Raw genomic sequence first — 16644 nt, 5'->3', positions numbered from 1 at the left:
CACCCTGAGCACTGTCCCTTCTACAGCCAATGGGAGCGAACTCCACATCGGGAGCGTTCGGTATGAAGACACAGGGGCCTATACCTGCATAGCCAAGAATGAAGTGGGCGTGGATGAAGATATCTCCTCCCTCTTCATTGAGGACTCAGCTAGGAAGACCCGTGAGTCGACTCTTGCGTCTAAGCCCCGCACTGAGCTGCTGGGGAGTGTTGGGGGGAACTGGGGAGGGCACCAATTGTCCAGGCTGGCTGGCAGCCCCTGCAGACTAGGGTGACCCCATGTCCTGTGCACATAAAGCTGGATACAGAAGGTGATCTTTTCTGGCATCCTAGACAGCACTGGAAACAGTAGATAGTCTGGGTCAGTGCACAAAGCCGAGGACCACAAGGAGTTCCGCTCCTCCTCCCTGCTTGCTATATAACTAGAAACTCAGTCACAAAGCCCTTCGTATACCCAGTGGACAGGTGCTGCCATCACTGTGGCCTAGGACCAGCCAGTGCAGTGGCCCCCTCTGTCTACAGCTTTGCTTCCAAGGCTCTGAAAATATTAAGTTGAAAAATCCAGAAATCAACAATTCAGAAGTCTTAAATAACTTTAATATTTATTATTTTTATTGTATGTGTATAAGCGTGTATCCTGCATGTATGCAAATGTATCATGCGCATGTGCTGCCTCCTCTAGCGCAGGCGTTACAGATGGTTGTTAGCCACCATTTGGGTACTGGGAACTGAGCTTGGGTCCCCTGCAAGAGTAGCCAGTGCTCTTAACCATAAGCCATCTCTCCAGCCCTTTAAATAACTTTATGTGTGCGTATGTGCATGCGAGTGCCCCCAGAGGCCAGAAGTGGGCATCAGATCCCTTGAAGCTGGAGTTACAGGTAGTTGTGACCCACCTGGCATGGATGCTGGGAATCAAACTCTGGTCCTCTGGAAGAGCAACAAGCACTCGTAACTGTTAAGCCGTCTCTCTAGCACCTTAAATAACTTAATATTAAAGTGTATCATCACAACTATTTTACTAATAGTTACTGTTCATCTCTTACTGTGTGTTTTATAAATTCAGCTTTATCATAGGTACATATGTATAGGAAGAAGTGAGCATGAATGGGGTTCGGTACTGTCTGTGGTTTGGGGGCCCTGGAAAAGCATCTCCTGCAGATAAGGGGATACTGTAGGGTATACACACCACTGGGAGCAGCCTTTCTTCCAGGAAACTTACCCACCTGGAGGGGTGAGTTTGCTCTCCCTTGTAGCCACTGCTCCCCAGGTGGTTCTGTGGGTGGAATTCATGGCACGGGTGTTGGTCACAGTTCACCCTTTGTCAGACTCCAAGCTAAGCCTTCATCGCTGGAGGAAATGGTGAGAAGTGTTTCCTGTGTTCTTCCTCAGAGAATCCTCATCAAAGATCAGTTCTGCTGAAAGTAACCTAGGAAATGTGGGAGAGATGCTGCTCAGTATTGTCCACAGATTGGGGCGGGGGGCGGTCTCCATTAGCTTGCTAAGATCCTGGGACCTAATTTCAGAGACCAAAAGGGTCCTGAGACCTGGAGGTGTTCATACGTGTCCAGAGCTGTTGGGCTAATGTTATTGCTGGACCAATGTGTGATGCAGATTCTGTAGGAGACGGAGTGGTTACCGAACGTTCTTGAGTGGATGAAGACTGCAGTGAAGGTTTGACATTGTTTTCTTTTTCCCCTTCTGGCCTTCACGTCCCATCTCTACACTCCGAATTCTTGGCCGCTACAGTGGCAAACATTCTGTGGCGGGAAGAAGGTACTGAGTGTGATTGTCCTGTGTCATGTAACCACGTGTGTTCTTGGTTCCCTAAGCCACCAGCTTTGCAGACACTATGCAGTCCCTATGATGAGCTTGTGTACCAAATCAAAATCAGGGAGGCTTAAAGTCAAACTCATGTGGCATACACATGCACAGACTCAGGTCAGTTTCCTAAGCATTGGGCACTATGCCTGACAGCGTGCGAGAGCCAGACAGAGGCAGATGTGAGGGATGGTGGGCGGCAGCAGCAGCCGCTGGCTCTGACCCTTACTGCACTCCCTGCTACCCCAGTGTAGTGCCTCACCTGCAAACCCACACACAGCTTGCACTCTATTAAGAGTGGTATGCTACTAGGTACAGGTTACTGCAGAGGGGTTAAACGCCGCTGGCCTGCGAGGGACACAGGAGGTCCTGGGAGATGTGCCATGCACTGTAGGAACCAAACACACACTGAAGACCCATAGCCACCTTAGAGCAGAAAGCTAGCAAGTGCTATGCTAAGACTAAACAGCACGGCAGTGAACAAATTCCATGTCACCTGGGCACCTAGATGCTGTGCCTTTTGCTGCTAACGTTCAAGGCCTGGAGAGAAGGGTTACAGAAGCCAAGAGGAACAGATCACAGGCTTTACGCCACACTCGAATCTCAACATTCAAGTTGAGCAGGGAGCCCCTTTGTTCCCCTTTAGCAGAAGCCAGATTGGACAGACCCATCCAGTAGCCTGGATCAGAAGACTGAATCTCCTGTCTAGTTGACTGTGTTGAACAGGGTATCTGTTGAGTCTCAGAGTCCCTTGACTGTGCAAGGTACTATATTCAGCCAGAAATGTAGCTACATCTACGAACCCCATGTGGGCTCCATTAAGCCGTCAATCTTTTGCTGGCCTTTCCAGTGACTGACTTTCCAAGAAGCCCAGGGAGGCAGTGCCCAGGGCCTGTGGTTCAGCCCAGGGTTTGCCAGGTGGGTCAGAGAAGAGGTGTTCTGCATGCTGCCTCAGACAGAAACTGTGGGGGAGAGGTGAGGTGACATAAACAGCCAGCCCCATCCGGTCTCAGGGGACACCCAGGATTGGCCATCGAGAACAATGTCAGGTGCTCCCTTGCATGAGCAGCTTTGGGGTTCCAGATGCCCGAATCCTGGAAGACCACCTGCAATCTCTGGAAGAGAGATGGTGATTCTTAGTTTTCTATTCTGTCGTTTTGCTAATTCAGTCAAAATAGTAAACCAGCAAGCACCACCTGTATTTTCCCAGAATTCTAGGAAATGGTATTTTAAATGTAGTTTCTTTAAGTTTGTAGAAATATTAACATTTTTGATTTAAAAGAGATGAAGGAAGCCAGGCATGGTGGCATACACCTGTAATCCCAGCACTTGATGTGGACAGAGGGAGATCACGAGTTCTAAACCAGCCTCAGCTACACAGTGAATTCAAGGCTAGCCTGGGATACATGAGACAGTCTTAGGAAACTGAAAAAGGAAATGGTAGGAGAAAGAAAGAAGGAAAAGAATGGACAGAGAGCAGAAAGAGAGCGGCAGGGAGAAAGGGAGAGGGAGGGAGCTATCTAGACCTTACATCTCCTTCTGCCATATCTCCGTTCAAGGAAATAGCGGGGAGACAGAGGCTAGAGACAGGCTCTGGGGCTGGATGGTAACTCTGGCACAAAGTCAGGAAGCCTCGGGCCAGCCCTTCCTCTGCTCGGTCCTGTCTTTCCATCTTTAAAAGAAGGTAAACCAGCTGGTCCCCCCAGGCCTTCTCACTAGTGGGCATAGCCAGGCTGTGGGCTCAAGAGAAGCTGGTGGAGGAAAAGTGGGGCCAGGACCAAGTGTGGACAAGGGAGTGACAGTCCAGTGTTCTTAGGCCCCGACTGCATGTGTGATACTATATGCCAACGCATTAAAAAACTAAAATGGAAACCTTTACTATTTGGGGACCATCTGATCCAGCCTGCTTTGACTAGTCCACAACAATCAATGGAAGATTTCCTTTCAGAACAGGAAAAGACCGAATTTCACAGCCAAGATTATCTTTTACTTGAAGTTATATTGATCTGTATATATCGGTCAACCCCAGATCTATAAGTTCTTGGGAGGCCAGCCTGGGTACTGCAGAGCTGCTGGTGGCTGTACTGGTTCCCAGTCTTGGGGATGCTTCCTTCCACCTTCCCACCTACCATCCAGAAGTGTGGTGAGGCAGCTGCCCGTCCCCCCTTCTAACCAGGAATTGCATACTGTGCCTCTACCAGCTGTGTCCACACTGCTTTACCTTGTGTGTTCCATGTTGCATGTGGCCCTACCTGGTGCCCAGAGGCAAGAAGGGCGTGACCATTCTGTGCTTACTCCTCCCAGGCCTCAGCGTGGGAAACATGTTCTATGTCTTTGCTGACGATGGCATTGCTGTCATCCACCCCGTGGACTGTGAGGTCCAGAGGCACCTGAGGCCCACAGAGAGGATCTTCATGAGCTATGTGAGTTTCTGTGACTGGGGAGGACGGTCCATATCACACACAGACAAGGCAGTCTTGACCCATGTGTGTCACTTGGTTTCTTTAATTCTATTTGCTATACATAGTGGGGTTCCAGTTTTGTTCCCAGAATGAGGGAGGAGTTCGTCTAACTCTCCGTCCTCCATCCAGCATCTGTAAGGTCCAGGCACAACTGCGTTCCTGGCCTCGGGAAGTTCATAGTCAAATAGGAGAGACAGCAAGGTCAACAGACAAGTGTTCTTGTGGTGACCTTCAGACAAAGACACGCATGAAGGCCCCCATGACAGGAGTGCTGCAAATGAAGCATGAGGCCAGGTATCAAGTGGCAGGTGACAGGAAGGGGTAGAGGCAGGAAAATCCCCAGTGGTGGCAGAGCCTGTCCAGCCCTTCCTGTTCCCATTCTCCTGGGTTTCCCCATCACTCTGTGTGGGGTCTCTCCAGTAAGTCAGGCAGGAAGCCCCTGCTGAGAAAGGAGCTGACCTTAACAGCAGGGTTCCCCGTCACTCTGCCCCACTCTTCTCTGTGGTCCCTCTTAGTCCACCTGTCCCTGAGCTGTTGATGACTCTGGCTCCGTTAAGTGTCAGTGCCACTGTTCTTCATAATTTCCCAAGGGCCAAGTGGGAAAGAGGCTAAAAGGAAAGAGGCCATGTGTGGGAAGCATCCTGGGAGCCTCCAGGATGTAAGAGCCCGGGCTGGTTGAGTTGGAGGCACCTGTGGAGAACCACACAGGAGCGGAAAAGACATTTGTGATCTGAAGACAGATCTGAGGGCCATCAGCATGTGAGTGTTGATAGGCAACAGTGTGTGCAAACGATTCGAGATAGACACCTAACAGGGTTCCGAGTGGACAACTCAGGGACAGACGAGGAGGGAGGGAGGGAGGAAGGAAGGAAGGAAGGAAGGAAGGAAGGAAGGAAGGAAGGAAGGAAGGAAGGAAGGAAGGAAGGAAGGGCGGGCTGCTAGTTGGTATAGAAAGAGCAGGGTTGGAGGAAGAAGGGTTGATTTTAAAGACGCAAGTTTGAGATGCACAGTAAAGGACCAAGCAGAGGGAGATGGGAGATGTGTAAGTGTGGAGCTCATGAAGAGGCTCAACTAAAGAAATTTGGGAGTGGGGACCGGGAAGATGGCTCAACTGGTGAAGAATTTTCTTTGCAAAAATGAGGACCTGAGTTAGAGCCTCAGAACCCACATTTTTTTTAACTGGGCATTGGTGGCACAATCTTGTAATTCCAGCTTGGGGGGCAGAGGCAGGTGCATACCTGGGGCTTGTTGGCTGGCCATCCTAGCCTAATTGGGAAGTTCTAGGCCACTGAGACCATGTCTCAATAATAATGAAACCCAATAACGTAACCAGCATTGGAACAAGGATGGCTGATGTGATCCTCCGGCCTCCACACGCACATGCACGTGCATACATACTTGGGGTGGTACATGTACAGACAGTACTTTAAGCCAGCTACAGGTTTCACGGGGATCAACAAGGGAATAGATTTTAAAGACGAAATGCAGGGATGTGCCCTGGCCCTCCCACACAGAGCTCCATAAACTGAGCAGAACCCCGGAACAAAAGTGCTCAGGCACTGGGGCTCAGTGGAAGGAACAGGGCTGAGTCAGTGCCCTCAGATGATAGTTGAAGTTCAAACAAAATGGTGGCAGAGGGTTCATCTAGCCAGTTTTGAGTCCACATTGACCTTGGTGAGGTCAAGCCAGAGGGCTCAGAAGCATGAGGAGGAAGTGGGATGTGGGCAGCTCTCCCACACGTCTGCCCAGTGACAGAAGAAAGGTAGCACAGCAGAGTGGTGACATCTTAACCTGGCAAAGGAGCAAAGGGTTAAGTGAGAAGCTGGTGACATGACAGGACTTGTGTGCCATGTTCTATGAATCCAAAGAATCCAAAAAGAAGGGAAAGGGGGACCCAAAAAGATGAAGGAAAAGGGAGGAGATGATACAAGACAGTCTCTCCTTATAGGAAGAAATCTGTCCTCCTGGGGAAGAAGAGGCCACCCAGCCATGCCAGTGGGCATCTGCGGTCAACGTCAGGAACCGGTACATCTATGTGGCCCAGCCAGCTCTGAGCAGGGTTCTTGTGGTCGACGTTCAAGCCCAGAAAGTCCTACAGGTACAGTTCTTGGAAGGAGAAAGATTTCAAATTCTAGGGTACAGCCTGCTGTGTGCACACTCCCCAGGTGCCTATGAGAAGGAATCAGCAGCCTCAGGGAAAAGACTCCCATGCAGGCATATGTTAAGTATCTATCACTGCATGCCCAACACCATTGTAAGTGCTCAAGAAACAGACATGGGAGAATGTTCCGGAGTCTAGTCAGGGAGACAGACCACAAATCAGAATTTCAGGAAGCTGTGAGAGCACTTTAAAGTGGAGGTGAACAGAAGCTGAGATCTAAGTGCCATGTAACAGACTGTGGGAGGAGCGTGTAGTGATGAGGGGAGGACCGGGAGACAATAAGTTTAGGGGTAAACAGAGGCCAGCCAGAGAGGGCCTCGGAGGCCAAGGGGGCCATAGAATAAAATCCAAGGTGGGATAGAAAGCCACCGAAATGTTTTGATCCAAGGAGTGGTATCATGTGACTTGGGTTTCTGAGAGTCAAGACAGCTGCTATTGTAAAAACAGATAGGAAGACAGAGCAGGGGTGTGGTGGGACTTGATCCAGACAAGAGACAATGGCAGCAGCAGGAGGCCCTGGGGAGAAACAAGCAAATTCTTGTATTTTAATCATAGTGCCTATAAAACTTTATTATTTTAAATTATGTCTGTGTATGGGTGTGTGCACCTGAGTGCAGGTGCCCATGGAGGCCAAGAGAGAGAGGGTGCCAGGTCCCCTGGAGCTGGAGTCACAGGCGGTTGTGAGCTGCTCAAGGTGGGTGAACTCGAGCTCTCTAGAAGAGCAGAAGAACACTGTTAACCACTAAGACATCTCTCCAGCTCCCTAAAAGTCTTTCTGATGGACTGAATGTAAGGCTTAGAAGGAAAAAGGAATTGGGTTCATTTCCTGGTTAACTTGAACATGGGATCGTGATAGCCTTTACAGTGTGTGACAGGTTAACAGATGTCCCGGTCCCAGAAACTTGTGACTGTCATCTTATATAGAAAAGGGGGACTTTGTAGATGTGATTAAGGATTTTTCAAGTCAGGAGATTACCCTGGATGAGCTGGGTAGACCGAAAATACAATCCTCCTTGTAAGAGGGAGGCAGAGGAAAAATTTGGCCACGTAATCAATGCCAAGCTGAAGCAGGATGCTACTGGCTTTGACAACTGACAAAGGGAGCAGTGGCAGAGGCTGGTGAAGACAAGCAGTATCCTCTCCCTGGAGCTGTGTAAGGAACGTGACCTGACAGTGTGTTGGTTTTATCCCAGGTAAACTGATTTTTGTCCTTCTGGTCTTCAGAGCTGTAAGAGCATACGTCTGTATTCTAAGTCAACAATCTGTGGTAATTTGTTACCATGGCAATATGAAAAGACTGTGACCAAAGCCAAGCGTGGCACAGGTTGAGGGGAGCTAAATTTGAAATGGTGTCAGATATTTACACAGGGATGTCAAGTGAGCAGTGGATGGACAGGACTGGCATCAAAGGAGAGGTGAAGGCTGAAGCTACCCATTTAGGTGTCTTTACTCTATGGCCTGAATCAATCCAGAAAACTGGGCGAGGTCACACAGGGTATACAGACAGAATAGGTCAGGGATCAGGAAGCAGGGCGACCGCCCAGAAAGAAATCTACAGGGGAATGGCCTGGAAGGTAGGACGCAAACCAGGAAAGGTGGAACTACAGCAGACAGAGAGCACCTCAAGGGGGTGAGAGTTGTCTGAGGTGCTCAGTGATGCTTTGTTATAGTGTCTGGGACCTGGCCATTGAATTTCATATTACATTACATCATGGATCACCTTGGCAAGGACAGATAAGGTGACAACAGGCAAGTTCATGGGAATGGGCTCAAGATAGAGTGTGATTGGGGGAATACAGGCAACTGTATAGAGGGGTTTCATGGAAAAAGTAAACAAAGAAAATGAGGAAGGGGATGCCAAGGAACATTTGTAAAGTAGGCACCATCCCAGAATTTTATGCCAACACCAACCAGCCTTAGTCAAAAGAATGTTCCTTACTGTGCTGGATAGCTTTAGTGTCAACTTGACACACCTGGGTTGAGGGAGGCTCAGTTGAGAAATTGCCTCCATTGGACTGGCCTGTGGCCATGTCTGAGGGGCATCTTCTTGATGAGTGATGTGGGAGGGCCCAGCCCACTGTGGGTGGTGCCACCCCTGGGCAGGTGGACCTGTGTTACATAAGAAAGCAGGCTGAGGTGGAGCCAGGGGAGCAAGCCAGTAAGCAGCATTCCTCCATGGCCTGTGCTCCAGCTCCTGCCTCCAGGTTCCTGCCCTGAGTTCCTACCTTGGGCTCCTGGATGAACTGTGACCCAAGATATGTAAGCTAAATACACCCTTTCCTCCCCAAGTTGGTAGTGGTCAAAGCAATGAAGAAACAAACTAGGACACTTACCTAGGTGAAAATAGGTGTTTAGGGGGAGGTAGTTAGATGCATTTGATCCTGGATGTGTTTTTCCAGTGAAATAGAGGGAAGATTATCACCAGGGCTGGAAGTCTGAGGAGAAGGATGAAAACTACATGTGAAATTGAATAGACCAGACATATGTACAAGGGATACTTGGCAGAAGGATTGCCCACTGAAGGATTGTGGGTAGAAATGTGGAGTGAGACCAGTCAGCATAGTTATTTCTTTCCAGAAATGCTCAGCTGCCCCTGCGCAAGGTCACTGGCATGAAAAGAGTTTAATAAAGCCAGGCTGTGGATTTGCCTCATACACAGTACATTTTCTATTTATCTTTTTGTGACTGGTTCCCCTAGGTCAGAGAACACACTGAATAATTTTAATCCTTTGACATATATTAAAGCTTACTTTACAGTCAAGCTTATGATCAACTTTGATAAATGTTCCATATGTACTTTAAGAGAACATGTATTCTGATATTGTTGGGTACAGTATTTTGTACCTGTCAGTTATATCAAATTGATTCATTAGGTTTTTCAGATCTCTTTTCTTAGGTGATTTTCGTTTGCTTAGTCTATCAACTGCTGAGGTGTGTTTTTTTTAAATCTACTGTGGCTATAGATTTATCTATTTCTCAAAGTTCTATCCATTTTTACTTTGAAATTATAATACTTTTCTGGAGTAAAGAATCTTTTTTTCTTAGCAAATATCCCTCCTTATCTCTGGTACTGCTGTGAGTCTGTTTCTGAATACTACTAGCTTTCCTAAACCAGGTTTGTTTTCTTTAATGTTCTCGTTACAGTTTTTCCACCCTTTTACTTTCCAGCCTTTCTATGTCCTGACATTTAAGATGTTCTTTCATAAAGTAGTATGTACTTCTGTTTGAAATTTTATCCAGTTTAACAATCTTTTAAGTTTTTCGTCCATTTATATTTAATGGGATTTCTATGGGAGTATACCTACCATCTTATTTGTCCTGTTTATGTTGCTTTATTCTCATTTTTGCTCAATTTTGGCTTTGTCAAAGATTTTTCCTCTATTAGCTTATTGAAAATACACGCTTATTGATTTGCATCAGAGACACTATAGCATTCACCATTCCCTTGGAGTTGCATATAAATCGTCACTTCATGTCATAGTTTTTCCAGTTGCTGACAAAGCAACCTGAGGGATAAATGGTTAAAGTCCAGCATGTTACATCCCAGTCAAGAGCAGACATCAGTGGATTAATGTGTGCCTGTTTATGCTCAGCTGGCTCCCTGCACAGTCCAGGATGCTGCCTAGGAGATGGTGCCACCCACAGCAAGGTCTTCCTACCTCAATTAATCAAGATAAATCCCTACAGACATGCCTAGAGGCCCATCTCCCAAGTGATTCTAACTTATGTCACATTGAAAGTTTAACACTAACACTAACCACTAGACTTCATTTCCACAACAATGTAGGACAGTATAGCTCCTTTAACCTTCCTCCTGCCTTTTGCATTATAGGAATATATATATATGAACATATATTTATATTCCTCACAAGCAATGATTATTACAATTTTGACCAGGCCGTAATTTTTATTTGCCCATATTTACCTTTCCATTCCCCTTCATTACTGAAGTAGGTGGTTTTTGAGACAATAGCTCACTATGTAGCCCAGGCTATCCTTGAACTCACAATCCTCCTGCCTCAGCTTCCAAAGTGCTAGGATGAGATTGTTTTTGTTAATTCTTAGTGTCACCAGCCACAGATTCTCACAGTTTTCATTTGAAAGTATCTGTTGTCTACATTTTAAAAGAATTCTAGATGGACAGAGACTTTCAGCATTTTAAGATACAGCCATATCTTCCATTGTTTGTGTTGCTAGGCCAACTGTCAGTGTTACAGGTGCTCTCGTGAGAGGTACCCAGCTTTTTTTTTCCTCTCTACTTTTCCAGTCTCTGTTGTTTAGTGCTTTAACTGTAGTGTCTGCGGTATTCTTTGCATTTATTCTGTCTTCGGGTTTCCTGAGGTTTTTGAGTTTGTGGACTGCTGTCTTTCATCAGATGGGAAAAGCCTCAAAAATTCTGTCTGTACATGGTCTGCTGCCCACATGCTCACGCGCTCTTCTTTGGGGAACCTGTTTCTCAAATTTCACAGCTTTCCATTGTGCTCCATGCATCTCTGTCTGTCTTCACCTTGGGTGTGTTCTGCAACACCCATTTCAGTTTGCCAATCCTGTCTTCTGCATCTCATATGGGGGTTAACCCATTTATCAATTTTCCAAGTAGTTCATTTTTGCTTTAAAATTTTATATGTATAAAATCTTAATTGCCTTTGTGTGAGCCTTCCCGTTGTCTTTTTAATGTTTAAAATCATATCATTTCTCTTAGAATGCCTAGTGATTTCTTTTAATCTAGACTTTCTATTAAAAAAAAAAAAACACTATGAAGACTTTAAATGGCTGTAATCCACCAGAAACAGTTTATGACTCCGCTAAACAGGAGTAGAGGTTTCTAGAAGACTGAGTCTGCTCTGTCCCTCCCCTGATCCTGAGGCTTTTAACTCAGAGGCTGGCATTTTCACCAGGATCTCTTTCCTGCCAAACGTTGGTTCCTCCGCACATGGAGACTATTGAAAACCCTGTTCTGAATTTAAGAGATTTTTTTTTATTTAGCTTTTTGGCTTTCTCCATACCACCTCAGCAGAAACACATGCCTGATGAGAGGGGATCAAGCAGGGAAGACAGTGTCTAAGCTCTAGGGAAATGTTGCTGTGAAGAGAGCAGATAAATGGAGCAGGTGGAGAAGGTGTAAGCAAGGAGGAGTTCTGAAGAGAAAGAACGGAAAACTGAAGTGTCCGGATGATACTGTTGCCTTGGTTAAAAAGCTCTGGCTAGAGAGCAAAGCAGTATCAGGTGCCAAAGCCTTGGGTAAATGTATTAGTTACTTTTCTTGTTGTTGTGACCAAATCCCCAGTAAGAAGCAACTTAAGGCAGGGTTTGCTTGGGCTCAGTTTGGGGTTTCAATCCATCATGGAGTAGGTGTGGCAGCAAGAACTGCTTGTCAGGACAGTGAGATGAACACTCGTGCTCAGCTTGTGTGCTCCTGTTTTTCTTTTCAGTCTTGGGCCCAGTGTTCCCACTCTGAGCAGGTCTTCTGCCTCAGTTACACATCTCTGGGAATACCCTCATAAGCACATCCAGAGATGTGTCTCCTAGGTGATTCCAAAACCAGTAAAGTTGCCAATAAAAATTAACCATCATTGGCTGAGCATAGTGGCACACGCCTTTAATCCCAGCACTTGGGAGGCAGAAGCAGGCAGATCTCTGCGAATTCAAGGCCAGCCTGATCTACATAGTTCGTTCCAGGCCAGCTGGGGCTACAGGGAGACCCTGTCTCAAAAAGACCAAAAAAAAAAAAAACCATCATGGTAATGAAAGAAATATCCAGGAAACTGGGAGACAGGAAGAATGTCCAGAGCTCATTGCAGACAACAAAAGCCTTGGGGTAGGTGAAAGCCAGGACTTCGGGCGGGGGGGGGGCTGAAATCCAAAGTTCAATTCTGTACGTTAGGGTAGGATCAACAACAGGGAAGGTTATCAGAACCCCACAGCAGTGAAAGGATGTAGAAGACGGTAAAGGCCTGGAACATGCTCATGCTTAGGAGGAAGTGAAGAAGCCCAGGAGGTGGGAGCCAAAGGAAGAAAGCATTTCTGAAAGGGGATGTTTGGTTAACGAACAAAGTCTTGTTGGACTATTAGGAGGAGGCTCACAGAGTGGCCACTGAGCTTGTGTGGAGGTCTGGGAGGAGGATCATAGCGTGACCGCTGAGCTTGTGTGGAGGTCTAGAGCAGTTCACTGCGATAATAGTGCTTTGGAAGTCTGGCCCACTGTGAGCTTGGATGGTCATGTCTTTCACCTCACTACAAAGGCTAGAATGTGGTTGAAACTGAATTTCAGACATTATATTGATATAAGTCATGGTGGCCAAAGGAGTGGGGGAGAGAAGCCCTTGAAACCAAGAAGAATGTAAGAAAGTGGAGCTTTCGGGAATCGCCACATGGGTTTGAAGACATCAAATTTAGTGATCAAATGAGTAGCAGAAAAGATGGTAGTGAGCCTGTGTCAGCGTCTCTGCTGAGCAAAGGGGTGATGAAGATGTTAACCAGTGAGCAGGAAGCTAGAGGTTCACAGTCCAAGGGTGTGAGCACCAAGGAACAGTTTCTGCACTTTTAGAACTATACTATGGGGCTGGAAAAATGGCTCCGAGGTTAAACGTGCCTGCTGCTGCTCTTGAAGAGGACCCAAGTTCAGTTCCCAGCATCCACATCAGGGAGCTCACTACCACGTGTAACTCCAACTACAGGGGATCCAATGCCCTCTTCTGGCCTCCACAGGCACCGTACACACACACACACACACACACACACACACACACACACACTTTTTAATCCAAAGCTACACTATCACAAGGAAAGAACAACCTTCTTTGTGACAGGAGTCTGGAAAAAGTTATAGCCTCAGTAGATAGTTGAGTTCCAGATAAGCGGTGGTTGGGAGTGAGCCTGATGCTGTAGTCTGAGTCCCAGAGGCATCAACTGATGGATGGACAAAAAAAGAGGCTGCTCAGAGTAGAGCAAGGTAAGGTAAGAGGGGGGACCACCGATGATCTCAAAGTCTACCTCAGATGGCCCAGGGGAAAAAACCAACTCACCAGAACACAGGTGGATGCTGAGGGTCCAAGAAGCTCCCAAGGCTTCCAGGAAGAGTAGAGAGGGGTCTCAGCCATTAACAGGACTGGCCACTCTTCTAGAGGACCCAGGTTCAGTTCCCAGCACTCATATGGCAGCTAACAACCATTCATAACTCCAGTTCCAGGGGATCCAACGCCCTCTTCTGACCTCCATGGGGACTGCATGACATGGGTACACTTACATCCATACAGGCAATATACTCATAGACAAAAACCAATAAAATATATTTTTAAGAAAGAGAGGACCCTGGTGCTTGAGTAGAACACTTCAAGTCTGTATTCAAGCTATGTCCATGGTGGATCAGGACACTTTAGGAACAGCATGAGCAAGATGAGTACTTAAAAGAGACAACTCATTTGAATGGAAGGCTTCTATCTGGGTTCCCATACAGGGCTGTTGGCAAGGGTTCAAGGCCAGCTTCCCAACTCCTTTATTACGATATCCACATACACAAAGCCCAGAAATAACCGTCATGTAAGCTCCAACCTCAGCAATGACCAACTTGTCACTATTTCTTTTCAAGTCCATAGGTGTGGACCCTCTGCCAGCTAAGCTGTCCTACGACAAGTCACATGACCAAGTGTGGGTCCTGAGCTGGGGGAACATACACAAGACCCAGCCAAGTTTGCAGGTATGTTGAACACGTGAAAGCTGACCCTCGGCCTACAGAAGGATGTTCTTGCTTCCCTTGGTCATTTCTCAAAACTTCCTATCAAGGCCCTAGAAGAAAGTGGGAAACAGCTTCAAAGTAATGCCCCCATCATGCAGTTAACAGGCCTGCTACTGAAGATAATGTATACTGATAGAATTTCTAATGTCATGACAACCCAACCCAAGGCCTACCCAGCAGTAGGGTAGAGAGGGTGCAGGCAACAAGACCAGTAACTCATGGCATGAAATAGGATGAGGCCTTGAAGTCCTCACAGTGAGGAAGAAAACAGGGCTTTCTTCTCCTTGGGATGGACCATCCAGAGAGAGTCAAACAAAGGCAAGTCGTAAATACTAGGTTTCTTAGCTGGGCATGGTGGCACATGCCTGTAATCCCAGCAGAGGCAGATCGATCTCTGTTTGAGGCCAGCCTGGTCTACATAGCGAGTTTTAGGCCATCCAAGAATACATCCTAGGGTCTCAAAAATACTGAGTTATTTTTATTTTCTGTTGTTATAACAAAACACCTGAGACTAAGTGATTTCTAAAGGAAAAGGCTCTACTTTAACTAGTGATTTTGTACAACTAGTCAGTTTCTGGTAAAGAATCACCAGCAAAGTTGCTACACCTCATCATGGTAGACATGTAGAAAAGGGAAGCAGATGTATATGGAAGGGACATGTGTGTTGGAGAGTGAAGAGAGGTAAGGTATGGGGTGCCTTTTATAACAACCCTTTCTTATAATAACTAACCCTGTCTCATAAGAACTGTATGAATCCCTTCATGAGGGTAGACCCTCATGAACAATTAACTCATAAAAGTCTACTACTTCTCAATACCATAACATTGGGAACTGCACCTCAACATGAGTTTTTGAGGACACACTATTGAAACCATAGCACTGGGTTATAAAAGAAGAGGAGGAGCCAGGGTGGTTTTGTCCATAAACAAAGCACAAGTACAAAGTGGTCCCAAGGTAAATCATTTGCCTGTGGGCTCAGTGAGGCTCTATGACTCTGCCTAGTCCCTCCTTGGAAGAGGTTGGGCTCTGAGGATGCCATGAGAATCTTCCCCTGCACCAGCCAGAGGAGGTTGACCTATCCTGTGTTGAATGAGCCTGCCTCAGCCTCTCTCACCAGAGATTCAATAGGCCCAACAGTGCACAGATCTGAGTTAATTAAAATCAATTAAACAGGTGCACAGATCTGAGTTAATTAAAATCAATTAAACAGGTGCCCATCTGGGCTAGAATAAAGGCCACAGAGAACAAAAAACAAAGAAATAGAGCTGCTGGGGGCCTCCATTGCCTACTATTCTCATCACTGTGACCAAACACCCTTTGAATTAGTTTGAGGGTACAGTCCATCACAGTGGGCCCTGCAGCAGGGGTGCCGAGCAGCTGTGGCAGCAAGACAGAGAGGCTGCTTGTTCACATCGTGGTTGACCAAGAGGCAGAGAAGGTGCAGGCAGCAAGACCAGGATACAAGTGTCAAGGCCCTTCCCCCAGCAACCCACCTCCTGCAGCTCGGCTCCACCCCCTAAGGCTCTACAACCCACTGAAACAAAAGCACCTGATGAGGACTGCATGTTCAAACCCATGAGCCTGGGGACACTGCACATCCAAACCATAACAGGAACAGATATTTTTTTTTCAGAATGTACTGAAATTGAAGGGAAAGGGCTCTGAGGAAAATGAACAAAACTTCTTTCCCCAGTTTCCACAGCGATTTATAAAAAGACATTTCTGTTGAGTAGCATGACAGAGAAACAAAATCTTACAGATTTCTCAAGGGAAAATCTATGAAGAGATGGAGATGGATGTGGACGTTTGGAGAGACTAAATAGTCACACTTGGGGGCCTGGAAAAGTGATTCAGCAATTAAGAGCCCTGGCTGTTCTTGCAGAGGACCCTCATGACAGCTAACAACCAAGTAACTCCAGTTTCAGGAGATCCTCTTCTGGCCTCCACAGGCACTGCTTGCATGTGGTGCACTTACACATAAAATTTTTTTAATAAATTTTAAACACAGTTGGAATGGAATCAAATATACCAGACATGGTGGCACTCCCCTGTAATCCCAGCACTCAGGAAGCTGAAACAGGAGGATCCTCATGAGCTCAAGGCCAAACCTGCACTACATAGCTAGTTCCAGGCCAGCCAGGGCAGCACAGGAAGACTCTCACAACAACAAAAACAATAAATAGGACTGAAAAGATGGCTCAGCCATTAAACACTTGCCACACAAGGGTGAGGACCAGAGTTCACATCCCCAGAACCCATGTAAATGTCAGGTGGGCATTACGACCCACCTGTAATTCCCAGCCTCATAAGGTAGAGACCAGGGAATGCCGAGAGTAAGCTAGCTAACAAGACTAATGCCATATCAGTGAGCTCTGGTTTGACTGAGAGGCCCTACCTCAATAAGATAGAAGAGTGTTGATGATTCCAACATCAACTCAGGCTTCCATATGCACGCACACTATACATGAC

The 16644-nt window shown here is 46.8% G+C and overlaps 1 protein-coding gene across 4 annotated transcripts in view; it reads left to right on the top strand.

The window, feature by feature from the left end:
* Positions 1-16644, top strand: part of Fstl4 (follistatin like 4) — a 458219-nt gene that overhangs the window by 429820 nt on the left and 11755 nt on the right. For 3 of the 4 annotated variants that reach the window (XM_029554200.1, XM_029554201.1, XM_029554197.1), the window contains 5 exons: positions 27-161; positions 1746-1772; positions 4122-4240; positions 6228-6377; positions 14029-14136. In XM_029554200.1, coding sequence (XP_029410060.1) covers positions 27-161; positions 1746-1772; positions 4122-4240; positions 6228-6377; positions 14029-14136 — 539 coding nt within the window. The remainder of the gene's footprint in view (positions 1-26; positions 162-1745; positions 1773-4121; positions 4241-6227; positions 6378-14028; positions 14137-16644) is intronic. The other variant, XM_029554198.1, reaches the window with a different exon arrangement.

The sequence above is a fragment of the Nannospalax galili genome, unplaced genomic scaffold (assembly GCF_000622305.1).
Source record: "Nannospalax galili isolate Female #2095 unplaced genomic scaffold, S.galili_v1.0 scaffold424, whole genome shotgun sequence".
NCBI lineage: Eukaryota > Metazoa > Chordata > Mammalia > Rodentia > Spalacidae > Nannospalax > Nannospalax galili.
Note: the sequence above shows the minus strand (reverse complement) of the source record. Positions and strands in the feature narration are given on the sequence as shown.